General features: G+C 42.2%; 1 protein-coding gene across 6 annotated transcripts in view; it reads right to left on the reverse strand.

Moving 5' to 3' along the window:
* Positions 1-4,046: 4,046 nt before the first annotated feature.
* TEAD1 (TEA domain transcription factor 1) overlaps positions 4,047-22,248 on the reverse strand; it is a 313,180-nt gene continuing 294,978 nt past the window's right edge. For all 6 annotated transcript variants that reach the window (XM_027852532.1, XM_027852534.1, XM_027852530.1 and 3 more), the window contains 2 exons: positions 16,725-16,877; positions 4,047-12,102 (listed from right to left, as the gene is read on the reverse strand). In XM_027852532.1, the coding sequence (XP_027708333.1) occupies positions 11,989-12,102; positions 16,725-16,877 (267 nt within the window). In that variant the 3' untranslated portion in view covers positions 4,047-11,988. The remainder of the gene's footprint in view (positions 12,103-16,724; positions 16,878-22,248) is intronic.

The raw sequence follows: 22,248 nt of genomic DNA on the forward strand, positions 1-22,248 counted from the left end.
TCTGCAAAATGGGGCAATAATACTTGCACTTTCTCCATCACAGGATTGCTGTGAAGATACGATGAGAAAATGGATGAAGAGTAATAGAAATGGGAGTCATTATACCAGAAGTCTTCGTGTGCTTTCCTCCTTCTGTTCCTGCTCATGCCATCTCTCTCCTTGGAACTGCTGTGCCACGGACCACTCTTTCAAACCCAATCCCTGGCTGCCAATATTCTACCCATACTTCAAGGCCCAGTTCAAATGCCACCTCCTCCAAGAAGTCTTCCCAGATTCCCTATCTATCATCTATACTCCCTTGGCATTTGATTTGCATTACTCCTATTGCATTAATTATATCTTGTCTATTTCCCTGTGAACTTGTGGACAATTATGGTCTTGGTTTTAGATGATGCTGAAGGTCTCTCACTGTTCAAAAGATAGTACTAGATAGACCACTGGACTTGGATTCAGGAAGACCTGAATTCAAATCTTACCTCAGACACTTACGAGTTGTATGATCCTCGACAAGTTATTCACCTCTCATTTTGAGTGTTCCATAAAATTGGGATTATAATTACTCAGCTATAAAACTGGGATGATGATAATAGTGCCTATCTCACTGGGGTTACTAAGAGGATCAAATGAGATAATACATGTGAAAGCGATTCTCGAACTTAAGAGCACTATAAAAATATTAGCTGTTTATTATTATTACTATTATTACTTCCCTTTGAATTCTATAAGCTACTGAGGACAGGGACTGGGGATTTAGCTTTATATGCTCCTAACACTAAGCATGGTCTCTTATATGTGGTGGACTGTAAATAACTATGTTGGATGGATGAGGGTGGTAGTAGAGAATGGGGAGAAAGACTTTTTGGTTTTGTTTTTTTAACCTACTATTGAAGTTTAAGGCCTAGCCACACTTTGAAAGTGCAGCCTTGAGGCAGCTAGGTGGCACAGTGGATAGAGCACCAGCTCTGAAATCAGGAGGACCTGAGTTCAAATGTGACCTCAGACCAAACACTTGACACTTACTAGCTGTGTGACTCTGGGCAAGTCACTTAACCTCCACGGCCTTAAAAAAAAAAAAAAAGGTGGAGCCTTCTCTTCTCCAGGTTAAATATCCCCAGTTCCATTGATCAATAATATGCCCTCCAGGGCTGTCACCATCCTCAGAGTCCTCTTCTGGATGCTTCTAGTTGATCAAGATTATTCCTTAATGTGCTGAATTTAAAATAGTACTCCCAATGTAATCTGACCAAGACCATCACCTCCCTAGTCTTGGATACCATTGCTCTTACTGTAGAGTATAAGACTGCACATTACTCCTACACCCTGTGCTTCAATCAAATCGACCCCACTTTTTGGTCCGTGAACTCATTCTGGGCTCTCCTGCCACTATGACTTTACTTACTCTGTTCCCTATGATTAGAGCATTTTCTCTCCCTTTTTGTCTCTTAGGATTTAAAGAGTGGGTATGGATTTGACTTAAATCTCATCTCCCTCAGAGAGACTTCCTCAATATCTCCAGTAGTTCCTTAAGGCCCTCTTTCCTTCTTCTCTCTCTATGCCTTTCCCAGGCTGTCCTTCATGTCTGGAATCAATCACTTAACCAGTAAGTTATTAAAAGTCTATGAGGGGGCAGCTAGATGGCACAGTGGGTAGAGCTCCAGCCTTGGAGTCAGGACCTGAGTTCAAATCTGGCCTCAAACACTTCACACTTACTAGCTGTGTGACCCTGGGCAAAGTCATTTAATCCCGATTGCCTCACCAAAAAGGAAAAAAATACGTCTGTGTGCTCGGAAAGCTGAGAATACATAGATGGAGAAGAGGAAGACAAAGGGTCCGGGGTTCAAATTCCACCCGACACTACCTCTGTCACCTTGGGCATATCTTTTCATCTCCCTAAGCCTCAGTAAGATAAGGGAGTTGGAACAGGTAGCCCCAGGCCCCTTATAACTCTAGGTCTAGTATCCTTTTATCTTACTAGCACACCAGGCACACCAGATCAGTCACCACCCTCTTCATGTGTTTGAGCCTTTGTTCAACCTGTACGCCACATCCAGAATGGATATCACCTCCACATATACATGTTAAAATCTCGCCTTTCAGGGCCCAGCCTAGGCACCTTCCCTGGTGGAAAGGGTTGTCTCACCTCAGATTTGCCATAGCGCAAAGGAGACATCCGGGCAACATGCTTGGGACCAGAGATGATCACAGTTTTACAAACCCCCCACCCTCCAATTAGATTAAGTGACCCTGAGGGCAGATTTTATTACATCTATCTACATCTTCCCCAGGGCAGTTTATTGCTTCTTAGGCATTAGTTTTGCTTCTTTAACCATACCTTTTGAATCTTCTAGGGAATTTTACAAAGATGGTATTTCCCTCCGTTGAACTCAACTCTGTTGAGGAATGGTTAAGTCCTAATTTATTGGTCCTTCTAGCGGCAGGGTGGGGAACCCGTGGCCTCAAGGCCACATGTGATCCTCTAGGGGCAGGGCCACACTTCAGGACCTAGAGGACCACATGTGACCTTGACGCTACAGGTTCTCCATTCATTCTAGCCCACCGTGAAGAAGAATAATGGGGGTTATGGGAGAACAGCGCTTGTTTGTATAAGAATTGCATACATGTCACGAAAGCAACCCCTTCCCCCAGCAAAATAAAGGATTTAAAAAATTATACTAGTCAGAAGCTTATGACCTAATCTGAAAGAGAAATCCTTATCAAGAGTCTCTTAATTCTGTAACCAGGTCTGTTTCCCCTTCTTCTGATCGGCTCAGGAAGGACTGTTCCCTTGAAGTGACTAGGTCCAGGTGAGGGGCCCTTGACAGGATTAGGGCAATGCTTCACCTAAGAGAAGGGAGAATTCTCTTTGATGACTTTGGTTTATGGATGTTGGGGCAGTACTGGTTAGCTGGAAAGGAAAACTCATGGTTAAAGGGGAACTGAATGGCTTCAGGAAAATGATGGAGAGGAGGAGAAAGTTAAGTGACTATTCTTTTGCATAAAAAAGCAGACTGTGAACTGATCTGCTGCCTGAAATCTGCTCAGTCTTGAGTGTTAAACATTACTTATTCAAGAATCCTATGGGACTCCAGAATAACTTAGGGAGAAAGATGGCCAAGGGAATGAATGAGCAGAGTCTGCTAGTTTGGGAATCTATTTCTCTAAACTGAAAAATGCTTGGATTAGGCTAGTGATAAAAATAAAATTGTTTCTGGCAGGCTTTTTCCCTACAACTTCCCTACATTAATTTTTTTCTACGATATTAATATGCAAGCTTGGATTCTATATGTAACTTACTGGCTAAAAAAAAACAAAACCAGGCTTGCCCCAGTAGCCTCTGGCTGATTCTCACCTGGCATATGCATGTGCCCATGCACATAACCCCTTAAATTCCAGAGTACCAAAGGTTATCTTTCCTGCATCCCATATAGCAATGGAAAGACTAGTTTTATTGCAGGTCTTCACTGGTGATCTTTCTTATTCAGGCATATGGGTTGCACAAGATGGCCTCTCTGGTTCCTTTCAAATCTGAGATTCTATGATCCTATCAAGAAACTAGCTAAGACTGACTTTCTCTTTCAGCACTCCAGACCTGGGGTCTACTCCAGAATGCCATCTACCTAAGAATAAAACTTCAAGTCTTTAAAAATGCTCCCGTGGTGATTCAGATGAATTTGGTTTGGTTGCTGGGTTTCCCATTAGGGGGCACTGGCTTGCCATACTCTTGGACTGCAACCAAGGCAGAGAAGAAAATGAGCACGTCAGGGACTGGATGTCTTCTAATATTTTCAACTACACTGTGTGAAACATATATAGAAAACAGCAAGTACATCTCTGCTTAGAAGCGCCCACATTGAGGTCATTTAAATGTCCTGGGCAAAATTCAACTGAAAGAATCTAATTGTTGCATGGAAAAGATGTTGCTCATCTTTCTGTTCTGGAGGGATGGAAATACCTGTCCTTTATTGCATCTTTCGGCCCCACTGCCTCCCCCCACTCCCCAATCCTCAGCACTTTGTTCGGAACAACTCAGTGGTTTTTTGCAGATGAAAAAGTTGACCCACACTTTGATTTTCTTTATTTTCAATCGATACGGTATGAATACAAAGTTTCTAGAAAGCTACAAAAAGTCTACCACTTCCTCAAGAAGGCATCAAAATGTGTCACTTTGCAAAGACATGAAAACACCTGCAGTAACTGACACAAAAATAGCATTTTTAGAGTGATGAAATAATTGCACTTAACTGGCATGGATATTAAAGTTATCACACATGTACCGCGAAAGCTAGAATACATTTTTTTTTTTTACAAAGCACTTTATAAAAAAATTCTCTGCACACAAACCCTATAATTTTCATATTACTATCATACTAAAGATAAATTCACTTTAAAGCCAACACTTAAAACATTTTGAAACAAAAAAAGGTACCAGTACCTACACACAGACAATAACAAATACCAGAATACTGTACTGCCAAGAGATTGAAGTGAACTTCTTTTGGAAATTTCTGCAATTAGGTTAAAGAAATATGTGAGATTTTCTCTACCCTACCCCCCTCCCCCAACAGGGTCCCCCACCCCCAATCTAACAAAAAGGAAACGCTTTATCAAAAGGCAGTTTCCACATCAAGTCACCAGCAGCAGTACAATCATAAAGTAACCACTGACCATATATGAATATGCTTAAGTCACAAATCCATTTTTATACACATTACACGAATAAACATAAAGTGAGAATTCCATTAAGTCATTTACAACGTGAACAGATGCACATGGCAAAAACGGGTTTACGTAAAATGTACAGATAGTAAAGAATTAAAGGCTATTCAGGTTTTTTTTTTTACTTTTGTTTTTTGTTTTTTTTTTTTGTTTTTTACTGTTATAAAATTCTTCTGTCATTTTTCAGGCACGTACTGTATTTATTTTATTTATTTATTTTTTGTCTGCAGTCATGAGCCTGAAATAAAAAGGCCCATAAAAAAAAGTGTGTCTTTTAAGGAGGTAACAGGGAAAAACATCCTTTGTCAACCAAGAGCTTTCAACAGCTAATTGACACAATGAAGATTATGAATATGAAACTGGAAAAGTCAGAGACTGGTTTCCAATTGGCTTGTACTTAAACACTAACAGCTTCTTTTTCAGAAGAAACAGAAGATGAAGAAGAAAGAATGCACAATCTGATAATCGAAGGCAGACAAAAAAAGGGCAACCTGAGAGAGGTCTGAAACTGAAATCTATAACGATTGATGATTAATGATAGAGAGATTAAATATCATTTAAAAAAAATCAGATCAAACATTTCAGAGTACACAGACTCCAAAATAAAACTTCACAGGGAGTAAGAAAACCAACTACATCCAAAGAGTTACGACAAGAAAAGAAATACAAGTATTTCAACTATTCTCATGGTGGGTTGACTTCTGCTAGCTGTCTACTGGTGTTAAACATTAATCATACAAGCTTCACTTTGAAAGATATAGGCGATGGGTTTAATCAGGCTGGAAAACTATTGCCAAATGAAACTGAGCTTAAAAAAAGGGGGAAGAATGGGGAAACAAATATTGTTAGAGCTTCAATTTCTTTCAAGGCAGGGTGCAGTACCAAGACCTATGGTTTGGAAACTCAAGTAGCTAACTAGCTTGTGTAGTGTTTGAACAGAAATGGCCAAATTTTAGTGGCATTCCAGATAAGTTTCTTTTCATATGTAAATCTTCATAGTACAAGGATTAGAGGGTGAGTGTGGAGAGAGAGGTACAGAAATCGAGTGATCTAAAATAAAATTTCAAATTTAGAAAGAGTATTCTCATGATAGATACCACGCAGGAGTGGACAATATATGTCAAAAGTTCACTAAGTGACTATAAAACTGTTTGTAATAAAAACACCTCTCTTTTAGGTTTTGGTTGGGCTGGTGTTTTGCCCTGGTCCCCTGGCCCAACCCCTCACGTTCATTTTCCATATAATGTATGGCCTGGATCTCAAAAGGTGACAAAAGCAGACACTGACTTTGAGGAGTTGCCTTCCTTGGGGCTGAAACATTTCTTGAAAATGCTGAGTTGTGAATGGTGCTCTTTGGGAGGTTTTTCAAAGCACATTCAGACATCCCACTCGAGAGTCAACATTTCCAGGCTAAAAAAAAAGCTGGTTTGGATTTGATTTACCCTACTTCACTTTGGTTCTGTACTTTTATCTCAGTCTGGTGCTTCCAAATTTCCAAAGAGTCTAACTTTGTAAACAAAATAAGTGCACACTAGAACTAGTAGAAAAATGAAAGCCTTCACAGGAACTGAAATGCTCAACAGAAAGGAGACCGAATGAACCCAAAGTTGTAACGTTTGTCCACTGACAAATGGTTTCTGTGGCTCGTGTTCCACAGACACAAGACTGAGCAAGGAGCTGAAAAAGGGAGGACATGGGTAATCTGGATACGTTAACATCCCAATTACTGGTCTTCACGGCTATAAAGTGATGGTGGAGAGTAGAAGGTTCCGGACTCGACTATCTGATTACTGGTGGCCAGCAGGTTACCATACGCAGTGCTCTCTTGTAAATGGAGGCCTAGAGTTCTGTGTTTTTTTTTTTTTTCCCCCTCATTCCAATAAACCAAAGGCATTACGGTGATCTCTAAATATTTTTGGTCTCTCTACAAATTATCATCATTATGGCAGCACTTTTCTAAGCTGGAACGGCAAACCAAAGGCACTTTCATGCTAGAGTGAAAATTCAAAAATAGTTAAGTATTTGGTCGTAAAATTTAAAAGGCAGCATCATAAGTACTTTTCACGGAAAACTATGAAGTTGTAACCTTTCATTTTGGTATATACATTTAAGAGCATAATGATGGGATTGACTTGTGTATAATTTCATGTTTTAGACCAAGTAGTCAAAAAAAAAGCTTCTGATGGAACCAAAGAAAACAGGTGCTCGTATTTTTGTTCATTTGTTTTTTGAATGGAGCCAATTTGTAAAATAAGGTCAAAAACGGCTCTAAGAAAAGGCTGGTGGCACGTACATCTAAGAGAACACTAAGGCACTGCATACTGGAATGCTTTGGCAGCTGTGAATTAAAAAGTTCCTAGAAAAGTAACAGTTATAAGAGAAATGCTTCCAGCTTACAAAAGGGCTCACAGGTTCCAGGCGGCCTTTTGTACCACACACCCCACGTTGAACATCCCAAGGATTTAAGGCTTTTCAGAATGAACGTGTGCAGGGCTTAGCCACATACAGAAAAAAAGTGAAGAAAAAGCCATGCAAACACTTCCTCCTAAAATGACGCATGAACAACACTGATACACAGGCTTGGAGAAACCTGACGTCAGGACAGACGCAGTACCGGAGCATAGAAAACTGTACCTGGTTTGTAAAATGGATTGTTCTATTGTTATACAATTCAAATTGTTGACTGTCCTACAAATAAACAAACTGCTAAAGCCACTATGGTGTTGGGAGTCCTAAAGAAGATTTGGCTTTCAAAAAAAAAGTAATTTGAGAATAGAGGGTGACCTTTGGGCTGTCAGGATGCCGTGCTCTTGCTGATGGGATGGTCAGCATCAGAAACTTGTCTAGAGGAGCCTATGGTGGAAGGTGAACCATGCACAATGCTAACTAAAAGGCTCATCAGCTTTACTATGTGCAGATCCACGACATGACTATAAGACAGGTCCTCAGTCAGCAGGCAGCGAATGATATTCACATAGAGTTGTGTCTTAGAAAGATTGGTATCACTTCTATAAAACAGTCATCTTGCCCCTTCCACAGCCTCTCCAGTCTCAAATGACACCTTCCTCATTCCATTTATCCCCTGTCAAAGTCTGGGTGATCTCTCTCCCAGTCAAGATTCTTCTTTCTAAATCTTCCAGGGTCCAAAAAAAAAAAAAAGGATTTCCCCTGGAGTGTCTATAGAAGTCCTAATGGGATGTCCTGGGAAGCGAAAACTTGGCAAGGCTCCAAAGGAAATTCACCAAGATGGCAAAGATACTAGGAATGAAAGCTCTGAGGAATGATGGAAAGGGATGATGAAGAAAAAGGGCTCTCTTTCTATAAATGAGGGTGGACAATGGGAAACCAAGCATTCACCATCTCTATCAGGAAGGGAACAGGACTTAACTGTAGCAAGAAAGTGATGAGAAAAGACGCTGTGGGAAAAGACAAGCATAAGTTACTCATTGGATCTCTTTACCTGGTGATTTTTCCAGGACCTGTGGCAAATCACTTAACTCCATGGGCCTCAGTTTCCTCATCTATCAAATGGGGTGGGGGGAATTATTGGATGAGATGGTCTCTGGGGTTTGAATAACTGTAGGTTTATAATCCTCTATTTCTTCTCCACCTCTGTTGAGTGAGGTAGTCCTGAAGCCAGGATTCGGCAATGTGTAACGGTGGTTGGTTGTCGTTCTTTGCACTTAAAGAGGACCAAAACGGTGTCACTATGTTGGGGTCAAGGTATAGTGTGTCTGACTGTGGCTGATCAGACCAGTAGGAGCTCGGAAAGCTCTTTCACAGGTTGGACACTGGGACTGAAGGGGATCTGAAAGAAACAATCCCAATTTTGACAGCTAAGTTCATTAAATGTCTTTGGCCCTAAGTTTCTTCCTTTTGTGAAATGGTGGGTTAGGCCAAATCATTGTTTCCAAAATACCAGCAAGAAGACATTTTATTCTAAAGACCTTTTACTTTGTAAAACCTATAAACATAAACAAACCTGCTGACTGTCCTACTTTCTACCTTCTGGGGCTCACAACTTCTGTTTCTTTCTTCCCAGGTCCCCATCGCCACTCCCATGAGATCAGTCTAGTATGGGATGGGAAACGCTGGACCACATGACCTCCAAAGGGCCTTATTAGTGCTAACCTTCTATTTAAGACAGTCTCCAAAGCAGTCCCTGATTCTATGCTGGGTCTTTCAGGAAAACAAATGGGAATGGAGTTGTGTCTGAGTGCCTCAACTTTCCTCACCACCCAATTTAGTGTCCTTTTGTCAATACACACTCATTTCAGGAAACAGACGGAGGGACCCCACAGTCCCTGGTGAAAACTGGCATGACAGAAGGCCTAGAAAGAAGGCAGAGGGGACCAGTGTTTAAGAGGACTGGTTTATCACATGGGTCTCATTCCTGGAGGTTTTTAGTTCTATGACCAGAATACTATAGAGGAAGAAATGACAAAGGGGAGCCTGCAGGAAGGCCTCAGATAAACTTCTGTAGCGCCCTCCAGGAGAATTTAGGGGAGGACAGATTGCTAGGAAGAGATGTAAGAAACACAGAAGCTGCGGCTGAAGGGGGCTACAGCACATCCAAAAGGTCTCTGCCCTACTGTGTGTGTGTGTGTGTGTGTGTGTGTGTGTTTAATGAGGCAACTGGGGTTAAGTGACTTGCCCAGAGTCACACAGCTAGTGAGGTCTTCTGCCCTACTGTTGAGAAGTACTGGATGAGAGAAAGCGTCAGCTTTGGAAAAATGAAGGATTAAAAAAAAACCCACCCAAAATTTTAAAAGAGGTGATAAATATCAGTGTTTTTAGCAAAAAGCAACCCCAAACCCACTCACTGACAACACCGCAAAACCCCAAACAAAGATTTAAGGAGCAGAAGGAACACAGAGGTGGAATTCACATCAAAAACCACCTGAGTGGTTTGTCACACAAAAGTGTTGAGGATGAAAGATGCCTACGTGTCAACAACTGTGACCAGGGTGCTATGAATCCAGCGGGGGAGGCCTGGGACACCAAGCAGTGCTGGGTTTTGGTTTTTTTTAAATCTCTTCTATCTGGTACTTCTACATAAGATATTTCTGAGTCTCTTTTTTGTGCTTTGAAAAATAGATTGAAATACCCCTCCTGTTTGCTGGCCACACAAGTTGCTTATGCCTCCCTCCAAGCACAACTGCCTGAAAGGGTAATGGGACCACCATGGGAAGAAGGTGGGCAAGACACCAAAAGTCTTGGTTCAGTTTTAAGTTACTAAAGCTTAAAGTTGCACAAAGACTTTTGGGACACCTTGTATTTTGGAGACAGCCACTTAGCCACAGGACAAGAAGATGTAATCCAAAAAGATGCACAAAGCCTTAAAATAAAGGGCCATCTGTGAGCAGCTGTGAATAGGCCAGATGGGCCTTGGAAATAGGAGTAAGGACAACATCTGGGTCTGGCCTAAGTTGAGTGCAGGCTTTGTAAAAAGGACTGGAGCTCAGCACCATTTGTCCTTCAGCTCCGAAGACACAGCCGCCCCCACAGTTCAGCACAATGTGCGATCTCCCATCTTGTCTTCCCAGAGACAAAGTGCACACCCTTGTGAAATGCAGGGTGTGCCAGGAAAAGAAAGAGATTTAGAATCAAAGGACCTGAGTTCAAATCTTGACTCTGCTACATACTGGCTGTGTGATGCCAGGATAGCCTCTTGGTCTTTCTTGGCCTCAGTTTCTTCAAACGAAAAAGGAAAGATCTGGGAAAGATGATGACTAAGGCCCTTTCCAGCTCTAAATCTGACTATATGAAGCAGTCTTTATGTGGGTGATGAGTGGCACAAAACTGGCATTCGATAAGCATGGAAGGAAGGAAGGAAGGAAGAAGCACCACGTTCTGTAACCTGAGCCTTTTAATGACCTATATAGTATCAGAGTTGAAAGAACCCAAGTGACGTTATCCCTCTCCCTAACTCTAACTGCTGAATGTATTTGAGTATTTGAAGAGGGAAGAAGTGAAGTCTTCTACAAGAAAAGAGCTCCCAAATGAGCTTGTTTCAAAGGAATGAGCACTGACATATCCACCAGGGTTAGTCACAAATGGCGTGCCCAAACCTTAAGGGGGTTAGTCAGCACATAGAATTGAAGGGTTTGAAGAGATGTTCAGAAAATGCCTCTTGTCTGGGTCCATGCAGAGACCATAGCTATTCAGGTGAATGTGGGTCTGTTAAAAGAAGCCCAGGTGGGCCTGGGTTGTTCTGGGTGGCAGCGATACTAAAGCAGATGAGCCTTTGGAATTTGGTCTACACCATCTTCTTCCCACCACAGTCCTCTCTCTACTTTGCAGCTAACAGTGCAGTATTCATGCCAATTTTAACTCTTATTTTGTTACTAATAATTTCAGTGTTTCCAATTCTTCCACTCCAATTAATAGAAAATTTAGTTGTCCATATAAAATATAACTGCACACATGACTACAATGTAAGTTTAAAATTTCAGTATTTACCTACTTATTGCAAAACAAGCCATCTTTTTCATTAAATAATCAAATCTTCATATTAGTACAATACAATTTTATATTTTTAAATACACTCTATATGTTATGTATAAGGGATGACATTTTCTTTCTTTGCAATACCTGTTCAGATGTTTAATGGATTAGAGAATTAGTTTTAAATGGTGAGGAAAAAAATACAATTTTGCCTCATTAGGGTCTTCCTACCAAGCTTTTCTTAAGGCTACATTGTAACATTTGGTTTCAAAAAGGAAAAAAAAAGGTTTCATTTAAAAAATAATTTAGTGAATTACATTCGTTTCACCCTAATTAGTTACAAAGATAATTCTAAAGTTTCTTCACTTTGTGTTCTCATTTACATTTATACTTAAAGTTTCACTTTAATTTTACTTGCATCTTAAAACAAGTACTTTATGTTGGAAAAAAAAAACTAAATACATTTGTATAAATGCTGTAAATTTCCCATGGCAAATGCTTCTGTCTTACATTTTCTACCACAATTAAAAACAGGCCTCCTCAGACAGAGACCTCCGTTTCTTAAGTGTCATCTTTCCCAAAGAAGTGTGGGTTACAAATCTGAAGAACACATCATTTTAGAAAGAATTTTTTTTTACAACTGTACCAGAATTTCACAGCTACAATGATATATGAACACATGAAATATGACTGACAAGATTTAGAAATCCGTGGGGGCCGCCCTGGACCAGGGGCCCGGCCACTTAGTACTGAGGTTTACAGTCTGTCGTTTCATGATGACGTGTGTGTGTATGTGTGTGTAGATGTATATATAAATAACCGTGCTCAGTCCTTTACAAGCCTGTAAATATGGTGCTGTGCTCCATGTTCACTATTTGAAACTTCAAATACGCACGCCATGCACAGGAGGGTTTCTTGTGTATCCCTGTTCGTCACCACCTGTAAGAGACAGACCACACACGGAGTAAGGAGGGCTCTTGACAGGTGCACCCTGCAGTTCAAATCCCATTCACTCAATGCTACGACAACCACCATTCATTTGAAAATAAATACGTGTAAGCTCTGGCCAATGGCCACATAACCTGCTCTGAAAGAACTGCCCAAAGAGATGTTTCAGATAAACTACCTGAACCATCCACAGGATTCTGACGTGGGCCCACCTGTAACGCTGGTGTCCTGGCAGACTCTGAGGACACACTTATAGAGGGCAGGAGGATGTTCTGTAGAGCACAGAATCTCAGAATCGGAAGGGACCTCAGAGCTCATCTTGTCCAAACCAGACCCAGACAGGAAGAACTCCCCCTAAATCGCAGGTACTTTCATGGCTCCCCACTTTGGCAGTCTGGTGAAGCCTATGGACCCCTTCCCAGAATCATGTTTTTCAATGCTTAAAATGAAATACTACAAAGCAACCAATTACACAGAAATAGTTATCGCAATATTTTTAAGAACAAGTTTGTGGAGCCAAGGTTGAGAAATCCTACTCCATGGTATCCCAGATGAGCGGCAGTCTAGTGACGAGGTACTCCTACATCATTCTTGAAACAGCCCATTCCCCAATGGGGCAGCCCTAATCATGAGATGTGATTTCTTACATCAAGTCTAAACCTCTCTATAACTTCTACCCATTGATCCTAGTTCTGACCGTCAGGGTCAAATCCAATCCCTCTTATTCTTAGAAAAAGCTCTCGATTTTCCCCTGAACCTTTTCATCTTCAGTCCAAACATGAGTTGTTTCAATAAAGCTACATATATGGTTTAAACTCAATACAAATAAATAAAAAATAAACAGAAATTAATAATAGAAATAATATTTATAAATATGGAAATAATAAAAATATAAATAAATAAACTCAAAACCTCCCTCCTACCTTATTACTGCAGAGGGCAGCACCATCCTCCTGGTCCCCTCAGTTTCACAACCTAGGAGTCATCCTGGACTCTTCACTATCTCTCACCCCCATATCCAAGTTGTTGTTGAGGTCTGTTGATGTCAACATCTTTAAAACATCTCTCCAATATTCTCCCTTCTCTCCTTTGACACTGCTTCCACCCTGGTGCAGACTCTCATCCCCTCACATCTGGATTATCGCAATAGCTGCTGGTCAGTCTGCCTGCCTGAAGTCTCTCCCCACTCCAGTCCATCCTCCATTCAGACACCTAAGTGATCTATCCAGGCACATGTCATTCTCCCACTCAATAAACTCCATTGGCTTCCTATCACCTCCAGAATCAAATATGAAGACCTTTTCTCAATGTTTAAAGTCCTTCATACTCTAGCTCCCTCCTATCTTTCCAGTCTTCTTACACCTTACTCCCTGACACTTCCTCTTCCATCCAGTGACGCTGGCCTCTGGCTGTTCCATGAATAAGACACTCCATCTCTCAGCTCTGGGCATTTTTTTCTGGCTCTCCCCAATGTCTGGAATGATTTCCTTCCTCATCTCTACCTACTGGCTTCCCTATCTTCCTTTAAGTCCCAACTAAAATCCCACCTTCTATAGGCAGACTTTGCCAACCTCTCTTAATTCCAGTGCCTTCCCTTGATTAATTACTTCCTATTTATCCTGTATATAGTTTGTTTCGTTTTTATTTGTTTGCATGTTTTCTTCCCCATTAGGTTGTAAGTTCTTTGAGGGCAGGGACTGTCTTTTGCCTCTTTTTGTATCCCCAGCACTTATCAAAGTGCCTGGCACATAGCAGGCACTTAATAAATGCTTACTGATTGATTGATTGATATGTCACATCTGTAATCTTGGGACACTTTCCACTTGATCCATATTCTTCATAAAATGTAGTGCCCAGAACTGAACACAAGATTGCAATGAGGTCTGAGCAGGGCAGGGGACAGCAAATGGGACTGTCACCTCCCTCTTTGTGGACACCGAACTTCTCTCGATTCAGCCTGTGATTATCCCCTCTTCCTTGGTTGGCCTATCATAATGAGAGCTCTACCTACCAAAACTCCCAGGCCTGACTCCCTCATCTTGTATTTGTGACGTTGGCTTTCTGAATCTGAATGTCAGACGTTGCATCTATACTGATTACATTTAAAAAAATTAGATATGGCTCCAAGGTTTCGCCTGGACTTCAAACGCTTCAAAAACCACTAATGACTATCATCCTGGTAAGCTGCACTTCGGGGTAGAGCACTGGACTCAGTCAGGAAGACCTGAGTTCGAATCCTACCTCAGACACTGACTAGCTCTATGTCCCTGGTCAAGTCTAACTTCACCGTGTCCTCAATTTGTTCATCTGTAAAATAGGGAGAATAAAAACTACTTCACAGAGTTGTTGTGAGGGTAAAAGTAGACAGTACTTGTAAAGTACTTTGCAAACCTTAAAAGTGCTATAAAAAAAAAAGCTGTTCTCTTTCCTTTTCTCCTTCTCCCTTTTCTCCTTTCCCTTCTTCTTCCTCCTCCTCCCTCTTCTCTTTCTTCTTCCTCTCCTCCTCCTCCTCCTATTTCTTTTCATTATTATAGACTGCAGCTCCTCTATGCTTTGGTAGATGGTGTCATGGGTTACAGTGGCCCAAAAATGTGTCACCCGGTAACCACCAGCCTGCCAAGGAGTTTCCTGGCTCTCAGTAGGGCTGTTCCTTGGGGGAAAGACACACTGAACTTGAAGACTCGACATCCAGAATTACCAGAGCTTGGGCTCTGTCAGCACAGCCTTGAGCCCCCGGGGTCACCTTCATGTCAGCATGAGGCACCAGAAGACTTCAGGACAGGACTAGCACATTACATTTAAGAAACGGCTGGCATGAGCAATTCAACAAATTGGAGGCATTTGTGTGGTCTTGCTTCTTTTGATAATTACTCACTTACAAGGGGAAAAATTCATCTCATTTTATTTTATTATTGCATTGCATTTCAGAGCAAGCAGTGCTATAATCTAGCATCATGCAGAAGAAGATTATAATGCCTGGAGAAGTGAAGGACTGGCTGGCAACTGACCCGTCCCCTACCATACTCACCAACTCTTCTCTTTTCCCTTCCCTTCCCTTCCCTTCACTCTCTCTCTCTCTCTCTCTCTCACTCCTCTCTCCTTCTCCCTTTCTCTCTCTGTCTCTTTCTCCCTCTCTCTCCCCACTCCCTCTCCCCTTTTCTGTCTCTCCTTTTCTTTGTCTCTCTCACCCTCTCCCTTTCTCTGTCTCTCCCCATTTTTGCTTCTCTCTCTCCATCTTGTCTCTCTTTCTCTCTCCTCTCCTCTTTTCTGTCTCTCTCCTTGTCTCCTCCTTTCCTTTTCTCACTCTCTCCATCTCTCTCCCTCTCCCTTTCTCTCTCCATTTCTCTCTTCCTCTCCCTTTCTCTGTCTCTCTCTCCCTCTCCCTCCCTTCTGTCTCTTTCTCCTTCTCCCTCTCCTTCTTTCTCTCTCCCTGTCTCTCTCTTTCTCTCTCTCTCTCCCTCTATTTTATGTGGGTTAGGCTCAAATGCTCTCAGTTGAAGCCTAGATGTAGACCCTGCCCCCAAGCTGTATTCCTTTGAGCTTTCCTTCTCATCAGGCATCCCCATAATAACAATAAAAATACAGAGATATCGGGGTCGACTGCCCTCACATAAAGCTTTATGTCACTGCAGATACACGGTGCCCTCTGACATTCATTTCTAGCCTATCCTCCCACATGGCTGAACCTCTGGGCTTTCTTCTCTTTTCTGCAAACTGATGAGAAACAGTATTCTTGAGCTCTATTTTCATTTTGGGGCAAATTCATGTCTTTACATACAGAACCATCATCACTGGTGACTCCAAAGTGGGATTTCCTGTACAAGAAGGTTCCTGCAGTTATTGGAACTCTCATAAACCTGCTGTCTGGTTGGCCCTGGGAATGTATTTGGGGACAATATTCTATCTGAAAAGAGAATTAGCACCTTGCTTAGAAGTCACCCATAGAAGAATATGACCTACTGAAATTCAGAGACAGATATTTGAGTATCTGCTAACCTCTCATTTATATATTTAGAGCTGGAAGGGACTTCACAAGGCATAAAGTCCAATCCCCAAACTTAGGCTCACAAAACCTTGGTCAAATCACTTAAGCAACAGGTCCATTCTTTCCCCTGTACTATGCAAGCTGCTGCTTCCGCTCATTGACTATGTAGTATTAACTAGCTCAAACTGATTTAGAGATAGCTAAGTGGGGCACTGGGTCAAGTGTTGGCAGAAGACCTGGTTCAAATCCTGCCTCAGACATTAGCTGTGTGACCCTGGGCAAATCACCTAACCTCTATCAGCCTCAGTTTCTTTCTCTGCAAAATGGGAATAATAATGGCACCTACCTCCTGGGGTTGTTGTGAGGATCAAATGGGAAAATGTATGTAAATTTATGTGGAATAATTTAATATTGCAAACATTAAATTGCTACATAAACATGAGCTGTTTTGTGTTTGTTTTATGGTTTACAAAGTGCTTTCCTTAGAACAACACAGGGAAGGCGGCAGCAGCCGCATCTCCCCCCATTTAACAGAACATACTTCAGCCTCTCTCTTCCAAATAAGGTGAGGAGTGGGAAGGAACGAGAGGAATTATTCAGTATCGCTGGAAATAAGTTAACCCCTTACCAACAAAATTGTAAAATTTTCCAAGACACTGTTCATCATATACTTCTCTGGTAAATGCTTGAGCTTGTGGATGAAGTTGATCATATATTCACACATTGGAGAGCGGTTTATTCTATACACAAATCGGCCATTCTCAAACCTGGCGTATTCCGTCTGAGGAGAGGGAAAAAAAGGTGAACGTTTCTGTAAATTTAAAAATACACACAACAGCTGACTACTGCCTGATGATTTTTGTGCTGTCCCACGGGGAGGGAAGGGAAGAGGGAGAGGGAGAGGGAGAGGGAGGGAAGGAGGGAGGGGGGGAGAAAGAGAGAATGGGAGGGGGAGAGAGAGAGAGACAGAGAAGGGGGAGGAGAGAGGGAGAGAGGTAGAGGGAGAGAGAGAGAGAAAAAAGAGAGAGAGAGGAGTGAATGGAAGGGAGGGAGAGACAGAGAGGAGAGGGAGGGAAGGAGGGAGGGAGGAAGGGAGGGAGAGAGATAGAGAGGAGAGAATGGGAGGGAGGGAGGGAGAGAGAAGAAAGAGAGAGAGGAGAGAATGGGAGGGAGGGAGGGAGAGACAGAGATGAGAGAAAGGGGGAGAGGGAGGGAAGGAGGAAGGGAGGAAGGGAGGGAGAGAGACAGAGAGGAGAGAATGGGAAGGAGGGAGAGGGAGAGAGAGAGAGAGAGAGGGAGAGAGGGAGAGGGAGAGAGAGAGAGAGAGTGTGTGTGTGTGTGTTTGGAAGGCAGTAAGGGTCAAAGGTGAATTCCATCACTGGGCTTCTCTTTCTCAAGTACTAGATATCTAATTATTCCCCTTCAGCACTAACCCCAAATGAACACCTCCCCAAGATGGCTGTCCACCAGTATTTAGATGGGAAGCAGAGTTGAGATAGTGGAGAATGAAGCAAGTTTCAAAACAGGTTTTCCTCCTGATACTTGTCAACAGCAGCTCCTGGGCCCTACCTGGCCTGGAGCCAAAGAGTCATATGTGACATTAGTCAGTTCATGCCTTTTCACCCAAAGCAGTGAGGATGAAGGCAGCCAGAAGGAACAGAAGTGTATGTGAAATGCCAATCTCTTAGCTAAAAGCACAAAAGCACTATCTCACCCCAACCCCTGCAGCCATCTCTCGGTTGGTTTTGCCCCAGAGCTGAGTGGCTTCAGAGGCAGAATTCTGGGGAGTTTCTCTGCAGAGGTCTATCCTGTCATTACCTTAAATCCCACTGGGGCATTTATTAGCTATAAGTAACCTGACGATGGGGAAATCACTTGAGCTGGATTCCTTGTTGATACTTATACAACACACTCCATCTGCTGATGCCGGCTGTCCTCCATCACCCACCTCTTGTCCTCCTCATTCGGTCTCCTGGCTTACCTGGTTTCCTTCAAGTTTCAGCTCAAATACCATTTTTTTTGTTTGGTTTTTTTTTGGTCAGGCAATGGGGTTAAGTGATTTGCCCAGGGTCACACTGCTATTTAGTATTATGTGTCTGAGGCCAGATTTCAACTCAGGTCCTCCTGAATCCAGGGCCGGTGCTCTATCCACTGTGCCCCCTAGGCTGCCCCTCAAATACCATTTTTTGCAAGAAGCAAATGCTTCTTTAATGCTACTGCCTTCTCTCTGAGATTATCTCCAGTTTACCCTGTATGGAGCTTGTCTGTATAATTATTTGCATGTTGTCTCCCCAATTAGACTGTGAGCTCCTTGAAGGAAGAGGCTGCATTTGCTTTTATTTGTAACTATCTGCTATGGTAACTGGGCAGGTAGGTGGCGCCATAGTGCATTGAGCACCAAGTCTGGAGTCGGGAAGACTCATTTCTCTGAGTTCAAATCTGGCCTCAGACACTTCCTCGCTATGTTACTCACTTTACCCTGTTTGCCTCAGTTTCCTTTCTGTCAAATAAGTTGGAGAAGGAAATAGCAAACCACTCCAGTAGCTTTGCCAAGAAAATCCTAAATGGGGTCACAAAGAAGTGGTACTTTAGATACTGTATGTATACACACATACATAAATATTGTATAATTATTATACATCAGATTATGTATAATAACTGAAAATATCCATATCTACATACAGGTTTGTTGTGCTTACATACATTATCTTCAATCCTCATAACAATTTTGTGTCATACCTGAGATACCTCAGATACACACACACACACACACACACACACACACATACACACATACACACACCAAGGAGATCAAATCAATCAATACTTACAAGAAATTAATTCAGACTATTCACCAAAAACACAAATACTGAAGCTGAAGCTTAAATACTTTGGCCACATAATGAGAAGACAGGACTCACTGGAAAGAGATGTTGGGCAAGACTGAAGGCACAGAGAGAAAGGGATAGCAGAGGATGAGATGTATAGATAGTGTCATGGAAGCAACGAACACGAGCTCAGACAGACTTTGGAAGATAGTGGAGGACAGAAGAGCCTGGTATGCTATGGTCCATAGGGTCACAAAGAGCTGGACACGACTGAATGAACAACAAATTATGACAGCCAACATATATGTGTGATATAGATGTATACATAAATGTCAGTTATCATGAACCCCCAACCAAGGGGACTGGGAGTTTTCAACAGAGCAATGATTGTTATCAGGAGTTCCCCTTTGTCTACAAATATAGGTCACCAAAACTAGGTTCCTCTAGGCTTCCAGCCCTTTCTGATATGAAACTGCCATTACAACCAAAATAATCTCTTTAAAATTCTACTTGTCTTGTGATTTCTTGCCTTTGAACTTGCTCTCTGTCTTCCTGAAATGACCTGCCCTACCACCGTTTCTACCTGTTGAACCTCTTCTTATCTGTCAAGGCCTGGCTTGAATTTCACCTTCTCTAAGCCTTCTCTGATCTTCCCAGGCAGAAATCATCTCTCCTTCCTCTAAACCCTAACACCATTTAGGTTGTACCTTTTCCCTAACATTTGTCACTCACTACCTTACATTTTAATTATTTTTAATAATAACAGGTACTCTACAAGTACTTACTGAGTTGGCTGGGTACTGTTTTCTTTTTCTTTTTTTAAAAAATACCTTTGGATTCTGGGATGGACCAGTACATGGGCATTTATACTGATGGCAGATATGGTTTTGAGCAGCATCTCCCAGAGGGCGTAGCATAAAAAACTCCAGACTGACTATTCAATAAATGTCTGTTAAATGACTCATTAACAAGAATGCAGTGGCCAGAAAAATCCCAATTTAACTCAGAGATTATCAAAAAGTATTAGAAATGTTACAGCTGAAAGGGACCGAAAGACATCATCTAGTCCAAAACTTTCATTTAAGGTCCACTTTGGGACGTGACATCCAAAAGCGCTAATGTTATTCTAGGCTGAATTTAAGAGAGGTAAAGTATTCTGAATGAGGGAAGTGACATTTCTGCTCTACTCCAGCCTGGTCAGCTACACCTTGAGTCCTGAGTGTCACATTTTAGGAAGCACAGAGCCAAGCTCATACAAATCTATCTAGAAGCAGGCAACTAGGATGGGGAGAGAGCTAGAGAACATTTGGAAAGAAGCTAAGGTTTAGCCTTGAAAAGAGAAAGATGTTGGCAGGGGACTTCCTCCTCCTTGGAGATCTTCTCTTCATTTAAAAGAAGGGGATGCTGGGGACATTGAAGAGAAGATTTCTTGGTCATGTGCAGGTGGGACTAGTCTGAGGTCAAGCTCTGAGAGTCTACAAAGTAGCTTAGCCATGGGTAGACAACATGTCATTAGCAACTGGGAGGAGAACTGGAATCTGGCTTTAGTGGACTGGCTTGATGGCTGAGAGGCCCTCATCTAACAGATGTGCAAACGAGGGGTGCTCACAAAAGTCTGCCTAGCCTAGCGTCTCTTTGCTCAGGTATGTTTGCCCAGCGGAGAAGGGAGAGAACGGAGATAGTGTTTTGGTCTGCAGAAAGAACCTTCTCTATTTACATGTGGACTTGGGGGGTGCAAGGGTGGACCAGACTTATGATTTCATTGGCACAGGAAACTCTCTGCACCAATTAAGAAGGGTATCGGCTCCAGAACTTATGGTCTTTAAAGAGGTGACAAGGAAAGATTAGGCAACCTGCATAGGGTTACACAGCTTGTGATATCTGACCCCCCAGGTCTTACTGACTCCAAGTATGGTAATATCTCTGCTATACCACATCAACTCTTAATTTCAGCAATTTTCCCTCATTAATCAAGCTCAAATTCCAGGACGCAATCTATGACTTTTCCATTTCCTTTCTCCTTTTATCCAGCCATACAATCTTCTATCTTCTACGTGTCTCTCATGTGCACCCCTTCTGCTTTACTGATGTTATCACTCTGTCCCAAGCGCCTCAACTCTGAATCGCTTACCTGACTTCCTGGCCTCTTTCTAACCTCTCCTTGCTCCACATCCTTTCATCACTGATCTTTCTTAAAACTTTTTCTCATCTTGTCTCTTCTCTGGCTCTGAACTAGTACCTGTCAACAATATCAATTTCAAACTCCCCATCTAGGCATCTCAATTCTTCCATCACATGGACCCATTTCACCTTTCCACCTTCTCTCTTACTACTTATTCAGCACAAACTCTGGCCTTGGGTCAGGCCAGTCCCCCTCCTCTGTCTTTGCTCATTTATGCCTCCACTGAGAGGCAGCATGAGATAATGGTCAGGGGGCTAGCTTTCCAGTCAGTCCTCCCTCTGACATACACTAATGATGTCTACGTGGGCAACAGCAAAGCTTCAAGCCCCTAAGACTGACAGACAAACAAACTGCTGTTCCATATTGAAAGCAGAGAAATTTCGGACATTGGAAGTCCTCTACACGATGCTCCCACCACCTAGAATCTCTCACTCCTTCTCTCTGCTTGTCCTTCAAAGGCATTGGGCATGTTTGCCACCATGTTCCTCCTCTCCTGGCTCTTGCTCTCAAACTACATTAGGCAGCAGAGATACTTGCTTTCTTAACTCTTATAGCATATCTAGTCTACAACATGGAATCCAGCACTTAATAGCAGACTGTCTTGTATCATTCTTTGTTCCATCTCTGTTTATCTCCTCAATAAGACTCATTAAAGGCAGGAACAATGTCTTATATATCTTGGGTATCTTCCACAGGCCCCAGCAGAAGCTGGGCATATATTAGCACTGTATACAACGGACTTGACACAGGGCAAAAATCAACAGCTAAGGTAGAGGATAGACAGCTGGACCTAGAGTCAGGAAGAGCTGAGTTCAAATACGGATTCAGACATTGACCAATTGTGTATACCCTGGGCAAGTCACTTAACCTCTGTCTGCCTCAATTTTCTCATTTGTAAAACAGAGATAATAGCAGCAATTATTTCCTGGGGTTGTTGTGAGGATCAAATGAAATAACACATGAAAAGCACATTGCAAATATGAAAACTCTATACAAATGCTAGCTAATATTATCATTATAGCCATAAACTGAACAGAGGTTACTAGAATTCATTATACAAACATCAGTGGCTCATCCTACAAAGAGAAACACAATGGGTCTTGGTCCTGGATGAGGAAACCCACTTACATGCTCTCCATAAA

The sequence above is a fragment of the Vombatus ursinus genome, unplaced genomic scaffold, assembly GCF_900497805.2.
Source record: "Vombatus ursinus unplaced genomic scaffold, bare-nosed wombat genome assembly UNPS02009770.1, whole genome shotgun sequence".
Classification (NCBI taxonomy): Eukaryota; Metazoa; Chordata; class Mammalia; order Diprotodontia; family Vombatidae; genus Vombatus; species Vombatus ursinus.